The sequence below is a fragment of the Tiliqua scincoides genome, chromosome 1, assembly GCF_035046505.1.
Source record: "Tiliqua scincoides isolate rTilSci1 chromosome 1, rTilSci1.hap2, whole genome shotgun sequence".
NCBI lineage: Eukaryota > Metazoa > Chordata > Lepidosauria > Squamata > Scincidae > Tiliqua > Tiliqua scincoides.
The window spans coordinates 78,374,430-78,395,657 of NC_089821.1; the positions used below are offsets into that span (position 1 = coordinate 78,374,430).

At 42.8% G+C, this 21,228-nt stretch overlaps 1 protein-coding gene across 6 annotated transcripts in view; it reads right to left on the reverse strand.

Annotated features, from left to right (window-relative positions):
- The window catches only part of CLASP1 (cytoplasmic linker associated protein 1), a 213,446-nt gene that overhangs the window by 44,524 nt on the left and 147,694 nt on the right, over positions 1-21,228 (reverse strand). For 3 of the 6 annotated variants that reach the window (XM_066611747.1, XM_066611746.1, XM_066611750.1), the window contains 8 exons: positions 19,492-19,736; positions 18,511-18,574; positions 16,643-16,806; positions 15,872-15,950; positions 15,478-15,621; positions 9,450-9,545; positions 6,402-6,545; positions 5,887-5,993 (listed from right to left, as the gene is read on the reverse strand). In XM_066611747.1, the coding sequence (XP_066467844.1) occupies positions 5,887-5,993; positions 6,402-6,545; positions 9,450-9,545; positions 15,478-15,621; positions 15,872-15,950; positions 16,643-16,806; positions 18,511-18,574; positions 19,492-19,736 (1,043 nt within the window). The remainder of the gene's footprint in view (positions 1-5,886; positions 5,994-6,401; positions 6,546-9,449; positions 9,546-15,477; positions 15,622-15,871; positions 15,951-16,642; positions 16,807-18,510; positions 18,575-19,491; positions 19,737-21,228) is intronic. The other 3 variants (XM_066611749.1, XM_066611748.1, XM_066611752.1) reach the window with 1 other exon arrangement.

Consider the following 21,228-nt stretch of genomic DNA (forward strand, 5'->3'; position numbering starts at 1 on the left):
TGGAAAGATCAGATAACTAATTGTCTCAGTCCCTGAGGCTATTCAAAAGTCAAATAGCTGCTAATTGCTCTGCAAAAAGCTCAGCTCCCAAAAGAGAAATAAAAAGTAAATAAAGAAATGAAAAAGTAAATATTTTTAGATCTTTTTTCCCAATAGTCTCATACGCCTAGATGGGTCCCGATTGTGTTTCATTGGGTCCTGACGCTAAAGTGTTTGGGAACTAAGAACAACATGAAAATTAGGAAGAATCAATATTGTAAAAGGAACAAAATCAATACAGGACTTTAAAAAAAAACAAACAGCAGGAATTACTCCACACAGATCCCTTTTGAATAAAGATATAAAATGAAAAATGCCTCCTGTTGTTTTCCTTGAAAACCACAAGATGCAACACTACCAAGGACCATTAAAGTGATCAAATAAGAACACTGAAGACAATTTGTATGAATACTGGGTAGCAAAGCAAGCAAATAAAGTATGAAAAGCAGTGAATAGTACTGGACATAATTTAGAAAGAAGAACAAAAATCAAGCATAGAGTAATTGAAACAGACACTACATGAAATCAGAGTCTAGAACCTGCACTCTAAAGTCATACAGAGACAAAAGTGTACAGGATTTTCCATGCCATTCATCTAGGAGACATCTATCTGCTGGTATGAGTCCAGAACAAAATCAATAAAATACTTCACTAAAATACCACCTCTTGGGTGCAGCAGTATCATACGTGAATACAGAGAATCAGGAGAGCACATCTTTCTTTTTTTAACTGTTTGGAACAGGATGGCAGAACCAATTCATGACAGAAGATCAATACTGCCCATATGTTCTTTTTCCCTTTCATTTCTAGCAATGCAAGTCTTCTTTATGCATTAGATAAGTGTGCGTTTTGGATACTTAACATGTCCAAATTCATTGCAATACATCATTATGATTGTGGGTTTGTTCTATGGCAAACATTGTGTAAACATCAAACACAGTATCTGGTTCAGGAGTTGGCATCTTGATAACTTCCCACTATGACTTGTATCCTTCCCCTGCCACGTTTTTAGCCCTCAACAGCTGCAAAAACAATGGACATTTCTGTGAAATTTTTGCAGCTTGACTGACAGAGGAGCTAAGCAAATAGTTTCGGTTCTTGCTCCTATGGCACCTGAGTCCCTGGGGCAAAGTGCTGCCTCCCTTTTCCTACCTTCCCACTCTGTGTGCAGAGTGTGCCAAGTCCCCCACAACTACAGTGGGTTCCTCCTTTTTGCTTCCTTTGCCTCTGCTGCCTCCTCATTCAGCAGCAGATATGCAGGGTAGAGAGCAAGACTATGTGTTGGTGTGGGGTGTCTAGATCCTAAACTCCCCAAAGTGAATCAGAAGATAGCTAGGAGAAATGAGGCCCCTTACCTAGGATCTTCCACCTAGCTGATCAAACCTTGCTTATCAGTCCTTCCTATTCTCTTCTCTTACTGCAGTGGTATTCCCAAGGAGTTCAGGAACTGCTTTAAGTCTTTGTGGGGGCAGGGGGATGGCAGTGACACCATTGCACCACTGCCAGGGACAGAAGGTTTGGGGTTTTTTTTGTTACAGCCAGCACTGGTCTCCCAGGGAGTAGGGGGTGTGCAGAGCTTTGCAGGACTCCACATTGATCGGAAAAGCTAAAAACAGTAAACATGACCCACTTCCGGTTTCAAGGTACAGGGAGCCCTGCAGAGGGGTCCGCGAGTCTCTCCACACCCCTAGAGGCTAGTGCTGGCTGTAGTATGTAAAAAAACCCTTCTGTCCCCAGCAGGAGTGTGATTGTGGGGCCTGCATCGCCACCATCCCACCAGCCTGCCCTTTAAGGGGGCAGAGACAAGGCTTCCCAGGCTGGTGGGTTGCGATCCACCAGCCTGAGAACCACTGTCTTGTATTATTGGCAACCTTCAGTCTCGAAAGACTATGGTATCGTGCTCTGAAAGGTGGTTCTGGCACAGCGTCTAGTGTGGCTGAAAAGGCCAATCCGGGAGTGACAATCCCTTCCACAACGGGAGCAAGTCTGTCTCCCTGGCTATGGGCCTTCCTTCTTTGCCTCTTTGCCTCAGACTGCTGGCAAAGTGTCTCTTCAAACTGGGAAAGGCCATGCTGCACAGCCTGCCTCCAAGCGGACCGCTCAGAGGCCAGGGTTTCCCACTTGTTGAGGTCCATCCCTAAGGCCTTCAGATCCCTCTTGCAGATGTCCTTGTATCACAGATATGATCTACCTGTAGGGCACTTTCCTTGCACGAGTTCACCATAGAGGAGATCCTTTGGGATCCGGCCATCATCCATTCTCACGACATGACCGAGCCAACGCAGGTGTCTCTGTTTCAGCAGTGCATACATGCTAGGGATTCCAGCACATTCCAGGACTGTGTTGTTAGGAACTTTGTCCTGCCAGGTGATGCCGAGAATGCGTCGGAGGCAGCGCATGTGGAAAGCGTTCAGTTTCCTCTCCTGTTGTGAGCGGAGAGTCCATGACTCGCTGCAGTACAGAAGTGTACTCAGGACGCAAGTTCTGTAGAACTGGATCTTGGTATGTTCTGTCAGCTTCTTGTTGGACCAGACTCTCTTTGTGAATCTGGAAAACATGGTAACTGCTTTACCGATGCGTTTGTTTAGCTCAGTATCGAGAGAAAGAGTGTCGGAGATCGTTGAGCCAAGGTACACAAAGTCATGGACAACCTCCAGTTCATGCGCAGAGATTGTAATGCAGGGAGGTGAGTCCACATCCTGAACCATGACCTGTGTTTTCTTCAGGCTGATCGTCAATCCAAAATCTTGGCAGGCCTTGCTAAAACGATCCATGAGCTGCTGGAGATCTTTGGCAGAGTGGGTAGTGACAGCTGCATTGTCGGCAAAGAGGAAGTCACAAAGACATTTCAGCTGGACTTTGGACTGCTCTCAGTCTGGAGAGGTTGAAGAGCTTTCCATCTGATCTGGTCCGGAGATAGATGCTTTCTGTTGCAGTTCCAAAGGCCTGCTTCAGCAGGACAGCGAAGAAAATCCCAAACAAGGTTGGTGCAAGAACACAGCCCTGCTTCACACCGCTTCGGATGTCAAAGGGGTGTGATGTGGAGCCATCAAAGACAACAGTGCCCTTCATGTCCTTGTGGAAGGATCTGATGATGCTGAGGAGCCTGGGTGGACATCCGATCTTGGGGAGAATCTTGAAGAGGCCGTCCCTGCTGACCAGGTCGAAAGCCTTCGTGAGATCTATGAAGGCTATAAAGAGTGGCTGTCGTTGTTCCCTGCATTTCTCCTGCAGTTGTCTAAGGGAGAATACCATATCAGTGGTGGACCTGTTGGCTCGGAATTCGCACTGTGATTCTGGATAAACACTCTCTGCAAGTACCTGGAGCCTCTTTAGTGCAACTCGGGCAAACAACTTTCCTACAACACTAAGGAGAGAGATGCCATGGTAGTTGTTGCAGTCACCCCTGTCACTTTTGTTCTTGTACAACGTGATGATGTTTGCATCCCTCATGTCTTGAGGTACTTCACCTTCTCTCCAGCAGAGACAGAGGATTTCATGCAGCTCAGTGACGATGATCTCTTTGCAGCACTTTAGGACTTCAGCAGGGATGCTGTCTTTTCCAGGTGCCTTGCCAAAGGCAAGGGAGTCCAGGGCCACGTGAAGTTCTTCTAGGGTTGGTTCACTGTCAAGCTCCTCCAGCAAAGGCAGGCACTCAATGTTGTTCAGCACTTCTTCGGTGACTACATTTTTTCTGGAATATAGCTCAGAGTAGTGCTGCACCCAGCGTTCCATCTGCTGCGCCCGATCCTGGAAGACCTCGTCTGTGGCAGACTTCAGAGGGGCAATTTTCTTCTGTGTTGGACCTAGGGCCTGCTTGATACCGTTATACATCCCCTTGATGTTGCCTGTGTCAGCTGCTACCTGTATCTGGGAGCAGAGCTGAAGCCAGTAGTCGTTAGCACATCTCCTGGCAGTCTGCTGGACTTTGCTGCGAGCAGCTCGGAGGACCTGCAGGTTGCGCTCACTGGGACAGGCCTTGTGTGCTGCTTGAGCTCTCCTCTTTTCCTCAATGACTGGTGTCAACTCCTCAGAGTGGGCTTCAAACCAGTCTGCCGTCTTGTTGGTCTTCCACTGTCACCACTGTCTTAGTGCCTCAGATAATCCATGGGGAGAGGATTAAAGTTTCCCTGGATCCCCTTCCTTGCTAATCAACTTCCTAGATATTTCTCTCTGACTCTGAAGAGATCAGCCATCCAGGACCTTCCTCCTCAGCACTTTCCTTCTGATAAACTGACTGGGTTCTGCAACAGATGTTGCATCCTCCTCCTCCTCCTTGTTCAATTGTCCTAGGACAATCTCCACTGCAGCAGTAGGGGACACGCCAAGACACAGAGCTGGCTAGGTGTGTTAGTGGCCATCTTCTGCTGTTGGATCACCAGGGCTCACTAGCGGGCTGGCCCTATGGGCAAGGTTTGGTTAGGAAAGAAGCTGCAATAACCTGTATAATCCCCTACCTTACTCCAGTTTTTGAACAAGGAACTAATACAGCCACAAGTTGCTTTTAACTATCCCATTTTGCCAGACAACTCTGGAAAACAAATTCAATTTTTCTTAAATGAATAAATCATGTAAATTATCACATGTTTACATAACATAGGTCTGCAAAATTGAGGATCAGGAAATTTAAAAAAAAATTTATGGTGGTATTATATGAATTAGGGCTGCCAATTCCAAAAATGACATCAGTTTTGTCCTAACATGTCTAGTTTAGGAGATACAGCATAGCCTCATTAGTGAATGGTTCAAGCAGTTTCCTTCTGAGGAAGCCAAGGCATAAATTTTGCCCCTGGTGCCCATGCCACTATGTAATTTTAACCAAGTTATATTTTATAATTAGTCATCTTTATAAAGACTGAACATTTCTTCACTGTATCGCTCCAGGCACAGAAACACTCATAAAGTCAATTGTGACTAATAAAGTACTTAAGTCACAAAATAAAGTGACAAGTTCTTTTTTTTATTAGTCAAGAACACTAACAAGACTACCTTTCTATCTGCAAAGTTCTCACCATCCAAGACCTTTTCTACACACTTGTGCTTATGTGTGTGTTAAAGACTGTGAGCTACTCCCCCAGTTGCAAAAAGCTATGCCCTTCAGCAAAACTCATGACACTGTTCAGCTTGAAGGATTGATGCTACTGGCTCTGGACTGAGGCAAGAATGTGCAATAAATGTTTGATTGTAATCTACCTGACAATTCTACCTTCACTCTCCCTGCAGCCAACACATCCACACGTACCACTTCTGAGAAGACTGCACATTCAAAACTTCCTATCTATCTTATCTCTCCTCTTGTATTATGTGAATATAATTACTGTAAACCTTTATAAAAATAAACAAACAAGACCAGTACAATACTCTCCTGTTTACTGACAACATTCTTTCAAACCTTGCTCCTCCTTTTCTAGATTTTCTATTAAGAAACAATACACAAATTAAAAGCAGTTCACAACGATCACTTGAGTTTACAGCCAAGTAGGAGAAATGTATCAACCAAACTTTTCTATGAACAGAGTGTGATGCATGTTTAAGTGTACATGTGCGTGCTCGTGTTTATAACTAAAAACTGCAGACACTTTCATATCTGCCTCCACCCCTTAAAAATGATCTTAAAAATAAACAATTAGTAATCCATGTAGAAGCTGGCAGAAGAGGATAAATGTAGGTTTTGCTAAGGTACAGATGAGTTTCATTTTCTGGTCCGATTTCAAAGATGAGCAAATGTGCCTCCCATGTGAAACCATTGCCTGTATTGTTCTTGGAAAGACATATTCTAGACAAACACATTTTATGCAGAAGGCCTTTCAGAACTATGTCAACCTTATAATTAAGCTACAGTTTTACCTTGGAGATAGTCCTCCATAAGAACAGTTGGTAGGTGAAGTTAAGGGACTGGTTCTGTTGCTGGGGTGTCGTGAAGGAGTTCGTCCAACTGTATTGCTAGGAGAACCCTAGTACACAAGCAAGAAGAGAAGGATAAGGAAGCAAACAGCATATGCCAGAGGAAGAGGAGAAAACCAAGTATGGAATTATTTTGTGCTAATTTATGAGCCATGCAACGTAAGTAGAATCCATTGGGACATCTGGTTTGACAATTAAGCACAAGCATTCACTTGATCAAATATCAACAACTTCTATCATTTTCTAGTTTCAGGATAGTCACATTTGCAAAGCTCTAGGCTGTCATAAAATCATACAACAACTGCTGCAAAGGCTTTAAGTGCATTTGAAACATCAGCACCTACTTTTTCCAAAGGCTGCAGGTTTTTAGCACAGACTACCACTACCCATATCAACAGGTCACAGAGCACTTAAGGTGTCCAGTTGTTTACTAGGAAATAGCTGTACAACAGTCTCACCACACTAGTGTTACTGGAGTTCTTGAGGTGGTTGTGTAGTAGCCTGGTAGCACCATCCTGGAATGTTTTTGGCAAGGCACCAAGTAACATGGTAAACTCAGGCGTGTTCAGTTCAAACAGAGAAATGAGGACTATTTGTGCTGCCTAGGAAGAAAAAAAAATACTAGTCAGAACTTCCACCAAAACCTGGTTTTAACCTATGTCCCACTAGGGAGGCAGATTAAAATGAACAAGTGTTTTGCCACAGACTTCACTCAGATGTGGATTGCATCCAGAACATCACCATACATTCCTAATTTGCAACAATGCAATACAGATGATGCAATACACTTCCGCTTTAGCGGAGCGCAATCACTTCGCTTTCACATTCACTGCTGCGGGGAGCCCTGCCAAAGGTTCACATTGGGCTCCCCACACCCTAGGGAGGCTGCAGGAGGCTTCAATAAGTGCACCCAAGCCCCTGTAGCCCCCTGAGTGGCGCGATCCTGGGGATCACGCCGCTACCTCCCCCCCACCCTCGCAAGCACTTATGGTGCCTCAAACTCTCCACAAGAGTTTGAAAACCACTGCTCTAGTCTAAGATACTGCAAGAATCACTGGAAAAGACAAGAAGCCACTTCCCAAAGTCTTATAGAAATGACTCATGTTTCAGTTATGGAGCCTTATAGTTTATGAATCCAGGAATTGCCTTTGCTCGATCCAACTTAAAGATCTATACAGAAAAGAATCCATACTGAATATATAAATTCCCCTAAAAGTAGTCCACATATACAGCAACAACATGAGATACTCTTCCAGAAACTGACTGATCCCTGCCAAAACATGGAAGACTTTTATAAAGCTAAGTTCTTGATCTGCATGCTGTGTTCCATACTCCAGTGGATGCTGACCTGTCACCCATTTCGTATGCTTCATTCATGAAGTCGGAGAACCAATCTCATTTGAAGACTAAACCTAATTTGTATAGATCCATCACAAATTCACTGTTGTAAGGACAACATGGCTGCAATCTTATACAGACTTACCTGAACAAGTGGGATTTATGTCTGAGCAGGCATGCATAGGATTGTGCTGTTAAACTCTTCCACTGTTTCAGATTATTAACTGTCAATTTTGACTACAATATCTGTGACTGTATGATCAGTTAACATCTGCCTAAGACAAGTCGATTTTCTGTTGTATGTATTCAGTAAACATGGGCATATTGGTATCCTTTGCAAGCAGGTGCTGACATTAGTGCATAAACAAACAAAAAATATCCACAGCTGAAGTCGTCTTCCAATTCTCTTGCAATCTATTTACCTATGAGACAAAGTCAGTCCTGGGTATGACTCATCAGAGACTGAACAGGGGCTAACACAGGCTGTGTGAAAATGTGGGGGGATTCAGCCTTTAAACAAAGATCCTTTCCCAATTACTAAATATTGTCAGTCAAAACCAAAATGCTAGACCTGAAAAAGAGGGAGAAAACTATTTCTGTTGGATACGACCCTTTTTGGAAAATATGAATTAGCCCCTCCTTCTGTCTACAATATCTTCCAGCAGGGCAGAGAATGTATCTGTCCATCCTGCTCCACAGAACTTCAGAATGATAATCAAAATAACATTCTCAGAACTGAAAATATTATCATAAATCAAAGGCCCAAGAAAAGAATACTCAACACTATGAACAAGATGAAAAGTGGAGAATCATGCCATAATAGATGAGCACTCAGAAAAATCATGCAGATTCCAGCACATGAATTAGTTTAGTTAAGAGAAACTGACATGCAAGTCAGTAGTGCAACTGGGCAAGCAAATCTCAGGTTTATCCTGTGCACAAGCAAAGTGTACATTCCATATTTTCAGGTCCCTATCCTATTTTTTAAGTGCCTGTTCTTTCTGACCCAGAGGACTAAGAGCCCCTGAAAAGTTGTACCCACTTTCTCTGACACTGAATGCCCTAGAAAGGGAAAGATCAGACTGCCCCCCACCATTGGCCAGAGAATGCAGAATCTTCAAACAGCTTGTCTCCTGCTCCCTCCCTGTCCACCAAGAACTTTGCTCCATCTGACAGGTGCCCAGGGACTGAAGAAGTGAGACGAAAAATCCTCTGACCTCAGCCATCAAGCAAAGGGCCTCTGAGAGGTTGCACCCCCATATCACCCAGAATGAATGCTAGGGCAATGGGAATATAACCCTGGCTCCTACCAACAATCTCAGAATGGAGAAGCTGCAGAAAGTTTGCTTTCCCTGCCTGAAAATAACTCTTCACCAACTACCAGTTGCCCAAGGCTAGGAGAAAGTGTGGGGGCACAAGCAAGGATTAAAGGGTTCCTGGGTTTTTTCCCTACTATTGTAAACTGCCTTGTGCATCAATATAATCGAAAGGCAAGCAAGGCATGAAACTATAAATTAATAACTCAGGCAATTCCTGAGCAAGATTAGGGCCAGAGGGCAGCCACTGCCCTTGTATTCTTTTTCAGCTCAACCAGTGTTTCTAAAATGGCTCCTGTCAGTTTCTGGTGCAGGATTATTTCCTTCAGGAATATTTCACTGGCCTCCAGGTTAACTCAGAAGTCTCTCACTCAAAGGGCCCAATTGGACATGTCATTCCACAAAACCCAGAGGAAAAGGGCATGAGCACTTTAGTACAGCTAGAGTTGTCCATCTTTGTATATGGACATCCTTTGTCTCCTGTAACAGGAAGAAGTCATGTTGGACTAATTACCAAGGAGCATATTTTGTGTGCAGGTGAGACAGAAGGCACACCCCAACTTTGGGTTGGGAGCTTTTGGTCATATTCTACTTCACCTTGAGTTGTCAACTCATCAGGTATTGCAATTAATGATAGACTCTTATTTGTCCTGTTCTAATCAGACAACTAATTCAAACAGTAGTGAAAGAAGACATATATTAAGTTATTGCACATACACAAACAATCAGCACTGCATTTTGTTTCAGGTCCTCATTCTGTTTCTCTCCACAGATCTAGACCAGATTAGAACTCTAAACTGCAAAACAGACAGTGATGTCTTAAGATTAGTGTACACTACACTTTTAGTCTACCTGTTTACACTTCTCTTCCAAGTTTCCTTCTCCAGGACCTGACGATGCTGCTGTTGGTCTAGCTGACATATCCTCACCTACCCAACTATGCATGGTCTGAATTCAACAAACAGGAAAGGGAACAGGATTTATTATAAGCAAGCACAAGATTTTCAGTGACCAATACCTAAATGCGCTTTAGTTGAGTATTGTAGTTTCTGGCCAGAGATGTGTTTTCAAAGCAACTGGTACTTCTCCAATTTGAAACCAACATAAAAAAATTTAATAGCCTGATCATCACCAAGATCTTTAGCTCCAGTTTTGCCTGGGCTCTCATCTAATCTTTTAGTGTCATATAATGTTTTCCAAATTCTTCAACCATTCGTGCAGCATTCAAAAGCCTTAAAAGTATCCTCAGATAGTAATAATTACCAGTAATGGCCATAGTTGAATATTACTTTTTGCGCTTTATCTGAAACAGAAAGAGCGGGTGACTTGCTCAAGTCACTTGGCTCAGGAATCACTGTCCTGCTCCAGAGTAAGTGGGCTTTAAGGATGTCACAGTATTAGGCAAGAGCTAGGTTAATGCAAATTGTAAGACTTCTAAGACAGCAAAGCAGCAGCAAATCAACTTGTGGCATTACTAGGATCACCACACATTTATATGAAATAGCTGATCAGGTAGCTGATAGCTGACTTTCACTGCAATAGTGCAAGCAGACATTTTTACCCACATAAGAAGTTCTGGCATATACCTGTACCTTTTGCCAGGTTCAGTTTAGGCCTCGTAATCTGAAAGCTGAAAGGCTAAGGAAACGACTTGCTTTAGAGACATACATCACCCAACCAATACTATATTCAGTTTAGTTATGACTCATAATTGTTTATAGACCTATTCTTCATTAAATTGCCTAATCCTTTAAAAAACAGTCATCTAAACTACTGGCCATCCTCACAACTTGTAGCAGTGAATTACATAAATTAATTATGGGTTGTGCAAGAAGTACTTTCTTTTGTCCGTTCTGAAAAGCTCATCCGATTAAAACATCTATTATTTGCAGAAGTTAAAACAGATGAACTGGCCAAGGTAGCTCTTGAGTTTCTTAATCATAACAAACAAAAAATTATGGCCACTGTTTTGGAAACAAGGCCAAGAACAAAAAGATCTTTAGATTCTAATGTCATTTAACTAAACACCTTTCAAATACTAACAAGAGATATTTTAAAGATGTTTTAAAAGTTGTTTCCAAGTACAGTGCAATGCAAGCTGATATAAACTGATAGTTTTACAATGTCCCAATTTGTTTCCCTAAAGCAGTGCTATTCAAACTGGGGAGTCACAACACCCCAGCCTGAGGCCCTGGTCTCTGTCCCCTTAAGGGGCGGGAACAGCCTAGAGGTGGGGGAAAGGCAGCGGCGCAATCCCCAGGATTGCGCTGCTCAGGGGGCTGCAGGGGCTTGGGTGCACTTACTCAAGCCTCCTGCAGCCTCCCTGGGGTGCGGGGAGCCCGGCACAACTTCTGGCAGGGCTCCCCGCAGCAGGGAAAGTGGATGCGGAGCGATCGCACCCCACCCCCGCTAAAGTGGAAGCCTGCCAGAAGTTGCACCGGGCTCCCCGCACCCCAGGGAGGCTGCAGGAGGCTCGAGTAAGTGCAGCCCCCTGAGCAGCGCAATCCTGGGGATCACGCCGCTGCCTCCTCCGCTGCCTTCCCCCCGCCTCCGCTGCCTCCTCCCCCCACCCCTGCAAAGACTTACTAGCTCTCAAACTCTCCCAGAGAACCACTGCCCGAAAGCATATCCTTGTTTGGACTAATGTTTTAATTGTTTCTACTTGTTTTATATTTAATGTTCTATTATTTTAATTTTGTATATTGCATTGTGTTTATGTTGTCAGCTGCCCTGAATGTGTGGGAGGAAGGGTGGGCATTAATTAATTGATTAATTTCTCGGATTCTTTATTACCATCTCTCATCCTTCCTTCACTGACCTCAGGAAGGGCTTAATTTATGACAGTGCTCACTGTAACGGCCCAATCCTATGGAGTGCATGCCAACTCACCGGTGGTACGCACTGTTGCAAACATGCCTTAAGGCACATTTGCAGGCCCTAGCACTGGCCCAGTGCAGGCTGGCACTAAGCTAGCTAATACACTAGTATTAGCACTAATACATCCCATAGGGTTCATACTTTGATGGTCATGTGGACAGCCGAGCAGTGCAGAGGTAGATGGAGGAGATGGGGGAGGCAGCAATCTAAGGCGGAGAGGAGGCATTCTGGGGGAGGGAGTGGGGCAGGAGGGAGGCGAAGCTCCACAGGATCCAGAGCCTCCATGTCAGGCTGGCTGCCCAACACGGAGGCTCTTGATTCTACGCCAACCTTCGGGTTGACGTAGAATCAAGTAACCCCATTGCGGGGCTACTCGCTTTACCCAAGGGAAGGGGACAAAAGTCCCCTTCTCCTAAGGAGGAGGTGGCAGCTGTCTTGAGTGTGCAGGATGCAGCAGCAGCCATTTTTGGCGCCACTGCAGCCCTGCGTGCCAGGCAGCTCAGGATTGGGTTGCCCATCTCCTTTCAATATGATGACTGAGTCCTAGAACTTGGGGATAAAGCAAAGTCCTCCTAAGCATATGAAGAGTGACTTCTCTTGGTATAAGATTCAAAGTAGGCATAAGCTTCAACTCTTTCCAGAAAAGAAACAGTGACCCCTCTCCTGGAACCTCTTTTCATATCAGCCTTAAGAACCCCCAAGCACCTGATCAAAAGCAGAATGAAAACCACCTTGAAATCTCAGCATCTTTGCAGCAGGCCTCTGTCTAATTCACTTAATTCTTCCTGTTGCTAAGTTTTGAAAAGAGCTTCTCTCTTGTTCTGAATTTTTCACCCAACAATGTAAGAGCATAATAATGATTTCCTGTCTGGATCAACTCAATGTACTGTCTAGTCCAGCATTCTGTCTCCAGCATTTGCTGGACCATTTTCCCAGGAAAGTTTAGAAGCAGGACGTGAGGGAGACAGTCATCCCTTGTTGTTTGTCGCCTCCATCTGGCAACCAGAAGAATATTACTGCTGAACACACAAGGTTCTTTTTCACTGCCAGGACAAAAGCTGCTTGAGGTTCAAACTATTGGTTACATGCAGTTCTTTCCTTGATGTTTTTCAAAACCCCAAACAGCCTGGGTAGGCTCTGAATCTTAGCAGAGGAAAGGCATGCAGAGAGAGGCTGCTATATCATTTATCCTTGGATCACTTTCCAGCTTAGTCATTCTTCCTAAGTTGCTCTTTCACCCACAGGGGGGAAAGACACAGAGTCCCCACATCTTTCCCTTCGTTGATGAAAAAGAAACTTAGAGAGGGTGATTTTGCACAGGAAAATGACTAGAAGTGAAGGGGTAAAGCAGCCTCTCCCTGCGTGTTTTACCAAGTGAGTCTGCCTAGGCTGTTCTGGGCTAAAACAAAATGTAAAGAACAAATAATGGAACTTCACATAATGCGCCATTTGAGCTTAACAGACCAACCTAAGGGCAGCATCACATATTACACTCGCAATCACAGGCTCCAAAACCCATGTTTGCTGAAGCAACGTGAATGAGCCTTAAAACACTTGCAAAGGAAATGAGTAGAATTCTTCTATGTTTGTGCTGAACACTTTCTATAGTCATTGATTTTCCCCTGCAACCCCACGTCAATTTTTCCCCTAGCAGGGCTAATATCCAGCCTTGGAAACCAACTGAGTGTGTGTATGCAAAAAGAAAGCAGGTGTTTGTCTGGAAAGAAGATTTTTTTTTTTTGAGGGGGGGGGGAATCAGCAAGGGAAAGGAGGGTTAAAAGCATCCCTTCCTTTCCACTGATCCCACGGTATGGTCTGAGGACATGTGATAACAGGCACCATGCCAAAGCTAAGCAAGTAAAGGTGAAAAAGCAGGATAGGTAACCACCTGGAGATTTCATGTATGCTGTCTCAATGTCCATGATGGAAGAAAGGTGGAATATACAGGCATCCCTCCACATCTGCAGAGGATAGGTTCCAGCTGCTACTGCTGCTACCAGAAACGCAAACAGCAGCAAACCCTATAAGAGGGTCACAAATTCCCCCTCTCCCATCACACATACAACATTTCTGCCTGATTGCAACCCTCCTGTCACAGCTCTCTCTATGCTGTCTGCAAATGATGGTAGGAAGAAGGAAGCGCTAACAGGAACCTTGTTGGTGGGCTGAAAATAATGCATGTAACCGTTAGATAATTCAGGATATGAAATAAGAATCTGATCTTGGTTTGAATTATTATGAATGTATTTAGGGCTCCTCTTTTCCTTTGCATACAATTTGACTATAGCTTGGTTTCTCGTTCTGTCTGGGCTCAGGAAGCTGTGGTTGATTCTAATCATAGTTCAAACAAAAATCAAATTCCCATTTCAGATCCTGGCTTTTTAAGTAACAATAGGTACAACAAAACAGTTGCCTGAGTTGGGACAAAATGTGAAACCAAAGTTCACTCAAAACCATACGCAAAAGGAAAGGAAGTTCAAGGATCAATCACAATAATCTAAACCAGTGGTTCCCAAACTTTTTAGCACCAGGACTCACTTTTTAAAATGACACTCTATTGGGACCCACCTAGGTTTACCAGAATTTTTAAAAAAGGAGTTCTAGAAACAAGTATTTTATTTATAAGTAATAATAACCAGGAAGAAAGACACACAAACATTTTTCTCCCTATATTTACACATACTTGCAAACTGCAGGAGCTCCGTTCCTTGCAGTTAGCAGCTAAAGTATCTGTTTTCTGAATAGCTTCAAGGCTTAAGGCAATTAGTTACCTGATCTTTTAATCAACCTTTGACGACCCACCAAAAAAATCAGGTTGTGACCCACCAGCTGGTGCCAACACAGTTTGGGAACTACTGATCTAAACCTATGGACACATAAGTTTTGACATCTAATGCAAAAGCATCAAGAAAAAAATTTTCCCTTGAAAGAATATAGGTGGGTCCATGTTGAACATGGAGTTTCTATTCCAGCAACCCTTGCAAATGATGAAATCTGCAGGTCACCTCTGGAGGATGCTCTGAGGGCCAGAGAGCCTTGGCCCTCTGAACACTTCTAAAGCCTTTGGGAGGCCTTAGAAAGTTGTTTCTGGTTCTCGGAGAAAACCTTGGAACATCACCTAAAACTAGAAGCAACCTTCTAAGGCTGCCTGAGGGCCTCAGAAGGTGTTCTGAGGCCCCTGGAGGCCACATTCGGCCTCAGAACACCCTCCAAAGGCAACTGAAGTACAGCTCTGGTGGCTTCTGGAGTGTCCATGTGGGACCAACCCCACAGGTTTGGGACCTGCAGATAATGAAATTTGTGGGTCCCGAATCTGTGGATAAAGCAGGCCCACTGTATTTGTAATTTCCTGTGTATGCACAATAATATGTTGCAGCAATGCTGTAAAAAACAATACTGTAATCATACAAAGCACATATCTCTAGAATGCCAATTAGCTCCTTGCAAACTATTTCAAACCCTCTCTTGTGTAGTCATATGAAGCTAAATGTACTTATTGGATTAATTTGATAAATTAAAATTTAAGGGGTAAGAAGTTGTCCAAATGTTATGGTTTAGGAAAAAATACACTTATATGACCTATTTTGTTCCATTCATTTTCTAATCTAGTGTACAGCATGGCTCTTTTGATTCCCACTGAGTTTACTAACCTACAAAAACAGCCATTTTTTTAGTACAGTTAACTAAATCTGACCTAAACATAACCATTTCTGCCTATTTAATAGTTTAAATGCTAGTTGTGGACACACTGTTGAGTTTTAAAATATGTCTTCTCCTGCCTTTCAACTGCATTAAAAACACAGAAAGAAGTTCATGTAAAAACTGACTGACACACATAGGAGACCACGGCTCTTGTGGTAAAGAGATGCTGCTAAAACGGCAATGGTGTGTTAACCTGTTCTTGATGAGATGCCCTTTCCTTGAAGGATCAGGAACACAGCTTGGGATCCAGGTTTGACCCAGATGTACAAGTGGTGGCCATGGCCTCATCCCTATAACTCACCTTTCTCACATCTGAGCTCTTTGGTTCTGTTGTCCAAGTGATAATCCTAGAAACAGCAAGTTTTGCCTCGCTGGAGTTTACAAAATCTGTTGGGTCCATCTGCCTGGCCAAGGACTCAACATACTTCAGGATGGCCACTTTCACCTGGAGTGAGTAGAATATGTGCGTAAGAAAGAAAGAACACTGTAATTCCAAAATCTAAACATTCTTCCCATCTCCTACCCAACAACATATGGACTATTACCTCCTATAGAGATCAACTATATTTTCTGAAAGCCCTTGAAATAACCACTGGGACAAAGCCACCTTCCTCAGTTCTCTGCAGTCAATGTTAAGCTACATTTCACTCCTAAACTTAAGCACTCCCCAACGAAATTGCTAATGTTTTACTTACCTTAAGGTTTGGTGTCTGGGTCTGATCTACAATAAACCTCATCAAGATATTAAACTGCTGATCAAATGGAAAAGAATCCCTAGGGTACACAGAAAAGATAAAAGTCACAACAACAAATTACATTACTAGTTGCATGATTTAAACACAACTTGCAATTCAGATGCAGCATGTAATCGACAACCAACGTAGGGGAGAAGGTGGACTGAACAGTTCCCTTTTTCTTTTTTCCTCATCCTTTCTACAACATCCTGTCTAGAATGGAGAAAAGAAAACTCTGCAATGGTTGCCCCTCAGATTAGAAAACTGGAAAACAATGTAAACAAAATACCCATTCTTAGATGCAAACACATATTCTTCAAGCAAGGCTACATGCTACGCTTAGTTATTTTGATAGGGCTTTTAGCAAGCGCTCATGAACAGAAGAAAAAAATTGAATAGCCACGTTTGATGATTATTTACCAAACTGCGCAATTTAAACAGAGGATCCCGTCCCACTCCAAATTCCTAGCCATCTGAAAACTGGCATGTCTCTTAAAAGAATTACGTGTCACTATTTTATCTTGTCGATCAGATACTGCTCTTTGGGATAAGTTAAATCCCAAAACAAGACTGGTTTTAAAATAATCTATCAGGGCTCCTTCAGCTATTAACATAAACAGCTTCTCTCTTGAAATATATAAAGTAAAAGGGCTAAGATGCTTGTTGAGCAAAGAATAAATAATCTTGCAAGTAGGTTCACAAGCCATCCAGTGCTATTTGCAGACACATTACCTTGTTACATCCAAAGCTTTCTGCACTTTTGCCTGCACTGATCCCAGCAAATCAGCTCCCATCTTCTTGAGTAACTGTGTCAGGAGGACAAAGAGCCAATCCTGCAAATCATCCTTGTGAATGATGATGAAGTCTACCAGGGTTTCAAGAAACATGCTGAAAACCTGTAAATGTTATGGAGACCAAGGAGAAACCTTCGTTTGGATGGAGCACAGCAGTGAACAAAGGACGGTAAAGGCAAATCTGCTTTAAAGAATAATTGGTTCTAGAAACCATGTTAGCAGAGTGGACTTGCAGAATGTGCCATATTAAAGAGATAAAAGAGGTGAGGTGTGGGGGGGGGGGAGAAAGGAGAATACACTTACTCTCTGTTGTGAATTCCACCGCAAAACAGGTCATGCAACAAAACAAACCATTCATTAGTAAACAGACGTAGAGAATCAAAGCCAACTGCTCTAAGGCAGTCCCCCCTCCACCAGATAAAATACAAAATTCACAGACAGTTTCAGACAACTTTATGACAGAACTTTTTTTTTAATCATAGTTCTAAAGGCTTGACCTAGCCTATCTACCTAGTCATGCAAACAACACATTTTGAAATAACCCAACTTTAAACACAATAAGGAAATATTCTGTCCTGGATCATTTCCTAGTTACATAATGCTCACTTACAGAATAAATGAATGAACCAATAATAAATAATAATAATAATATACCACCTTTTCCTCACTGACTCACAATGTGTGAGTCTTACAGACTTAAGGCACTTCACCATAGGCAGGTTGTTCTAAACCCATTTTATCCCTTCACGGTGTGGTCATCATTTCTTTTTGCTGGGTATGCCTTCCAGCAGGAGCATACCCTAAATATTTATCACTGCGTGTGGAGAGTGAACCATGATTAGGAACCATGGTTTTGGAAACTATGATTTAGGGCTTAGTGAACCATGATTTAGGTCAGTGGTTCCCAAACTTTTTCAACTGGTGGCTCCACTGACTACTGGGTCAATGGCTGCAGCTCCCTATTAGGGCTACAATCCTATACACTGTTGAGGGTGTCAAGTTTTTTGCGAGGATTCCATGTCTCCGCTGCTGGGTTTACCTGGCTCCCTGTAAGCCACAGCTCACAGTTTTTGAACCACTGATTTAGGTTATCGGAGGGGTACAAATAATATTTGTGTAAAGTGTGTAAAGTGTTTCTTATGTATTAGAGGCATCCCCTCACGGATATGGAGACCATGAAAACAGGGAAACCTTACTGTACAGTGTTTTATATAAGGTTTCCCACGTGCCCATTACCTTCATTTTTCTTTACTTTCTTTTATTTTCTTGCTTAATAGAGGAAGAGATTCTTGCTTAACACAGGAACGCAATACCCAGGCAGGGGACCTGCATACTAGAGGGAGAAGACTAACTGAACATTAGCAGGAAGCAGAAACTGTCCTGCTTTGTGTTAACATTTTATTAATCTCCCTCTAGTGTGCAGGCTCCCTGCCTGCATGCTATGCTTCTGTGTTATAGATTAGATGAAACTCTTCCTGTATTAAGTAAGAAATCAAAGAAAAACAAAGGGAAATGGGTACCAGGAGTGTGTGAAAAACTGCAGATAAGTGAAACCATGGATAAGGGGAGAGACGTCTATATTGTCACATGCAATTCTTCTAGCAAATTATTCTAGCCTGAAGTAATTTATTTATACCCCAGTTTCCTTCACCAAGAACCCCCAGAATAGTCCACCCAAAGCCAAAGACATCCTAGAACAAAATTATCAAGGGCCTGAAATAATTGAGATTTAGATAACGGCCCCATACTATATACTAATCAAATTCACAAAATACATATTATTCATAGAAATACAGATTTTTTTACCTTGCTGTGCGGGTCTGCAAACATCCGGGTAAAGATTTCACACAGCCTTTTCAGCTCAACTCGACTGAAACACAAAACACACACACACACATGCATAGAGAGAGAAAGGGAGGGAGGGAGGGAGGGAGGGAGGGAGGGAGGGAAAGAGAGAAAGAGAGAGAGAATGAACTTTAAAATTTCGGCCACAAACAGTACACTTCAGAAAGTGAGACAGGCCCACTTTCTGCTTTTAAAAAGGTGCTCAGGATGTATCTAGACTTTGGGGTTGCAAAGCTGAGCCTGTACCTGCTGCTGCTGCTGGGGCATGAAATTTTAACTGTCTTTGATTCCTTTATTTTATTCTCAAATGTTTTTAAACCTTTTATTAGCTGCCTTAGAACTATTCAGCAAATGGTGGGACAGAAACAAATGGATCAGAGCACCTCTCTGCAGTTGCCTCAGTTCAGCTAAATCTCTAAAAAGCTGGAGCAAATCCGTGTTTCTTTATAGCTGGTGCAACTCATGTTGACACAGGAAGGCAGATCAGACCCAGGAAAAGGGGTTCAGGATTTGGCGAGCGCCGCCACCACCGCCAAACCCCTCCTGGAACTGATCTGCTCTCTTCCCTACCCTGTTTTGCCCTCCCCTCTCCTCCCCCAACCACTGCATGCTTTTACCTGCTCCTGCAGGTTTTCAGCCATCATTCAGGACGAGGTAGGCTGTTCTGGCCACCCTGCTAGGTGCTGCTTTACAACAGTGCTAAAGCAGCCTCTGCCAGTGCAATGTGCATTACACTGGCGCCCAGCCAGCATACAATTGGGCTGAGAGCATCCCCAAAGAGGATGCCCCTTGACCCCAGAACACATGCCTCTTCCACATCTCTACGGCAGCATCCAGTTCAGTTCTTTGGGCCTAAAACTAAAATCTGTGGTTGGTGGAAGGACCTTCCTTTATCCCTGACTAAAAATAAGGTACCTCTCATACATTTATGAGAACAATCACCTCAGTGTTCTCTGGCTCTTCAGCAGGTTCTGCAAGCCTATTAGCCCCTCTTTCCTCTCAGACCAGTTGGAACTAGCACAGTGGTTCAAAACCTCAGCCACATCCTCAGTCTGCCGCAGGTAGTGTGGGATTCCTCCATTTCTAGAACCGTAGGAGCGCTCTGAACATGCACTGGATGCATCGCTGTTGGCATCGTCATCAGAATACATCCCATAGGGTTCATACCTCCGTCTCACTGGCTTTTTCTGAAGGATAGAAAACAAAACCTGGTCTTTGTGCAAGTTTAATTATATTCACACAAAACAAAGAGGTATTAACAAGAAGCCTTTTGGACGCTGCTGGTAATTAGGGCATAAGAACACAATTAATGCCCTAAGCAAAGACTGGAACAGAAACTGGTCCCAAAGGGACAGCATGAATGAGTAGATATAAACAAACAAAATCTGATAAGAGAACAAATTGTTTTCACTGATGATTTCTTTAAAGTATGGGTATGCTAATAAGACAATTCAATCAAATACAACTATGCTAAATGAATTCCGAAGTGATAGCAATCAATACTAGTTAATCAAAGTGTACATAGGAGGAAAAAATCACACTTCTGGGTAGTGGTACTGCTGAAATGACTGCCACGTCTCACCAAAGCCTAAATTCTAGGAACAATACAATACGTAAAACTGGCATAGGAAAACCAGAATAGGTAGTAAAATTTTGCACTGTTAGCCATTTCAAAATAGCTGAAATTGTGGACATTCAAGGAACTTTGGTGACTTGATACCATTAAGCAACGGTATTAAGTAGTGAGTCTAATATTCCAAGGAGGCTCTGAATATTCTAAAGATTCATACTTATTAATAGTTCCAATCCTATGGCCATCTCTTCAGGAATACACTACACTGTGTTCATTGGGACTTACTCCTAGGTAAGCTAACAGTAACCAAAATACAAAAATCATTTACTTTGGGCATATTTAAGACAATCACATAATATAAATGTTGGCATTTGCTGATGGGTTAAGAATGAGTGCTATATGCCACATTTTAACATTATGGAATACACATTGCTATAAACCCTAGAAATAGTGAATGGTTCTACATAGCATCAAAGAACTAGTATGTTCAAAGACATATACTGTACATTTCAAATATCTGCAAAATTGCTGTGCAGACTCTGCCATGGTATCTGGCAAACTCAGATTCCTTCCTATTAAAAGCAAGTGTCTAATCATTGTACTTAAAAATAAAAGCTTGAAAATGGGTGGGAAGAGCCCAGGCTCAGAAACTAGCACATGAAAGGGCAGGATTTCATTGATAACGGTGTGGGGTTTTAATTGCTTGAAGAACACTATAAATCTTCTTGTATAGCTAAACAGCACAATTCTATGCATTACTCCAAAGTAAGCCTCACTGGTTTCAGTGGGATTTACTCCCAGGTAAGTGTGTATAGGATTGCAGCCTAACACTCCTTATCATACCAGCTAACACCAGTCTCAACACCTTTTCCTGTCCCTTATTCCCTTCTGCTATCTATAATATGCCAACATTTCTAAATTGTCTGAAAACCTAAATCTTAAACAAGTCATGGAAAATTACAGTTGCACAATTCATTGTGGAATTTTGGTTTTCTTGGTTCAATGCTTTGATTCTTCAAAGACACAGAACGCATCCACCTCGACTAAAACCTTTAATTATATAGTATTCATTTCTGTGTTCCAGCTCTGCAGTTTGGGATGGCCTC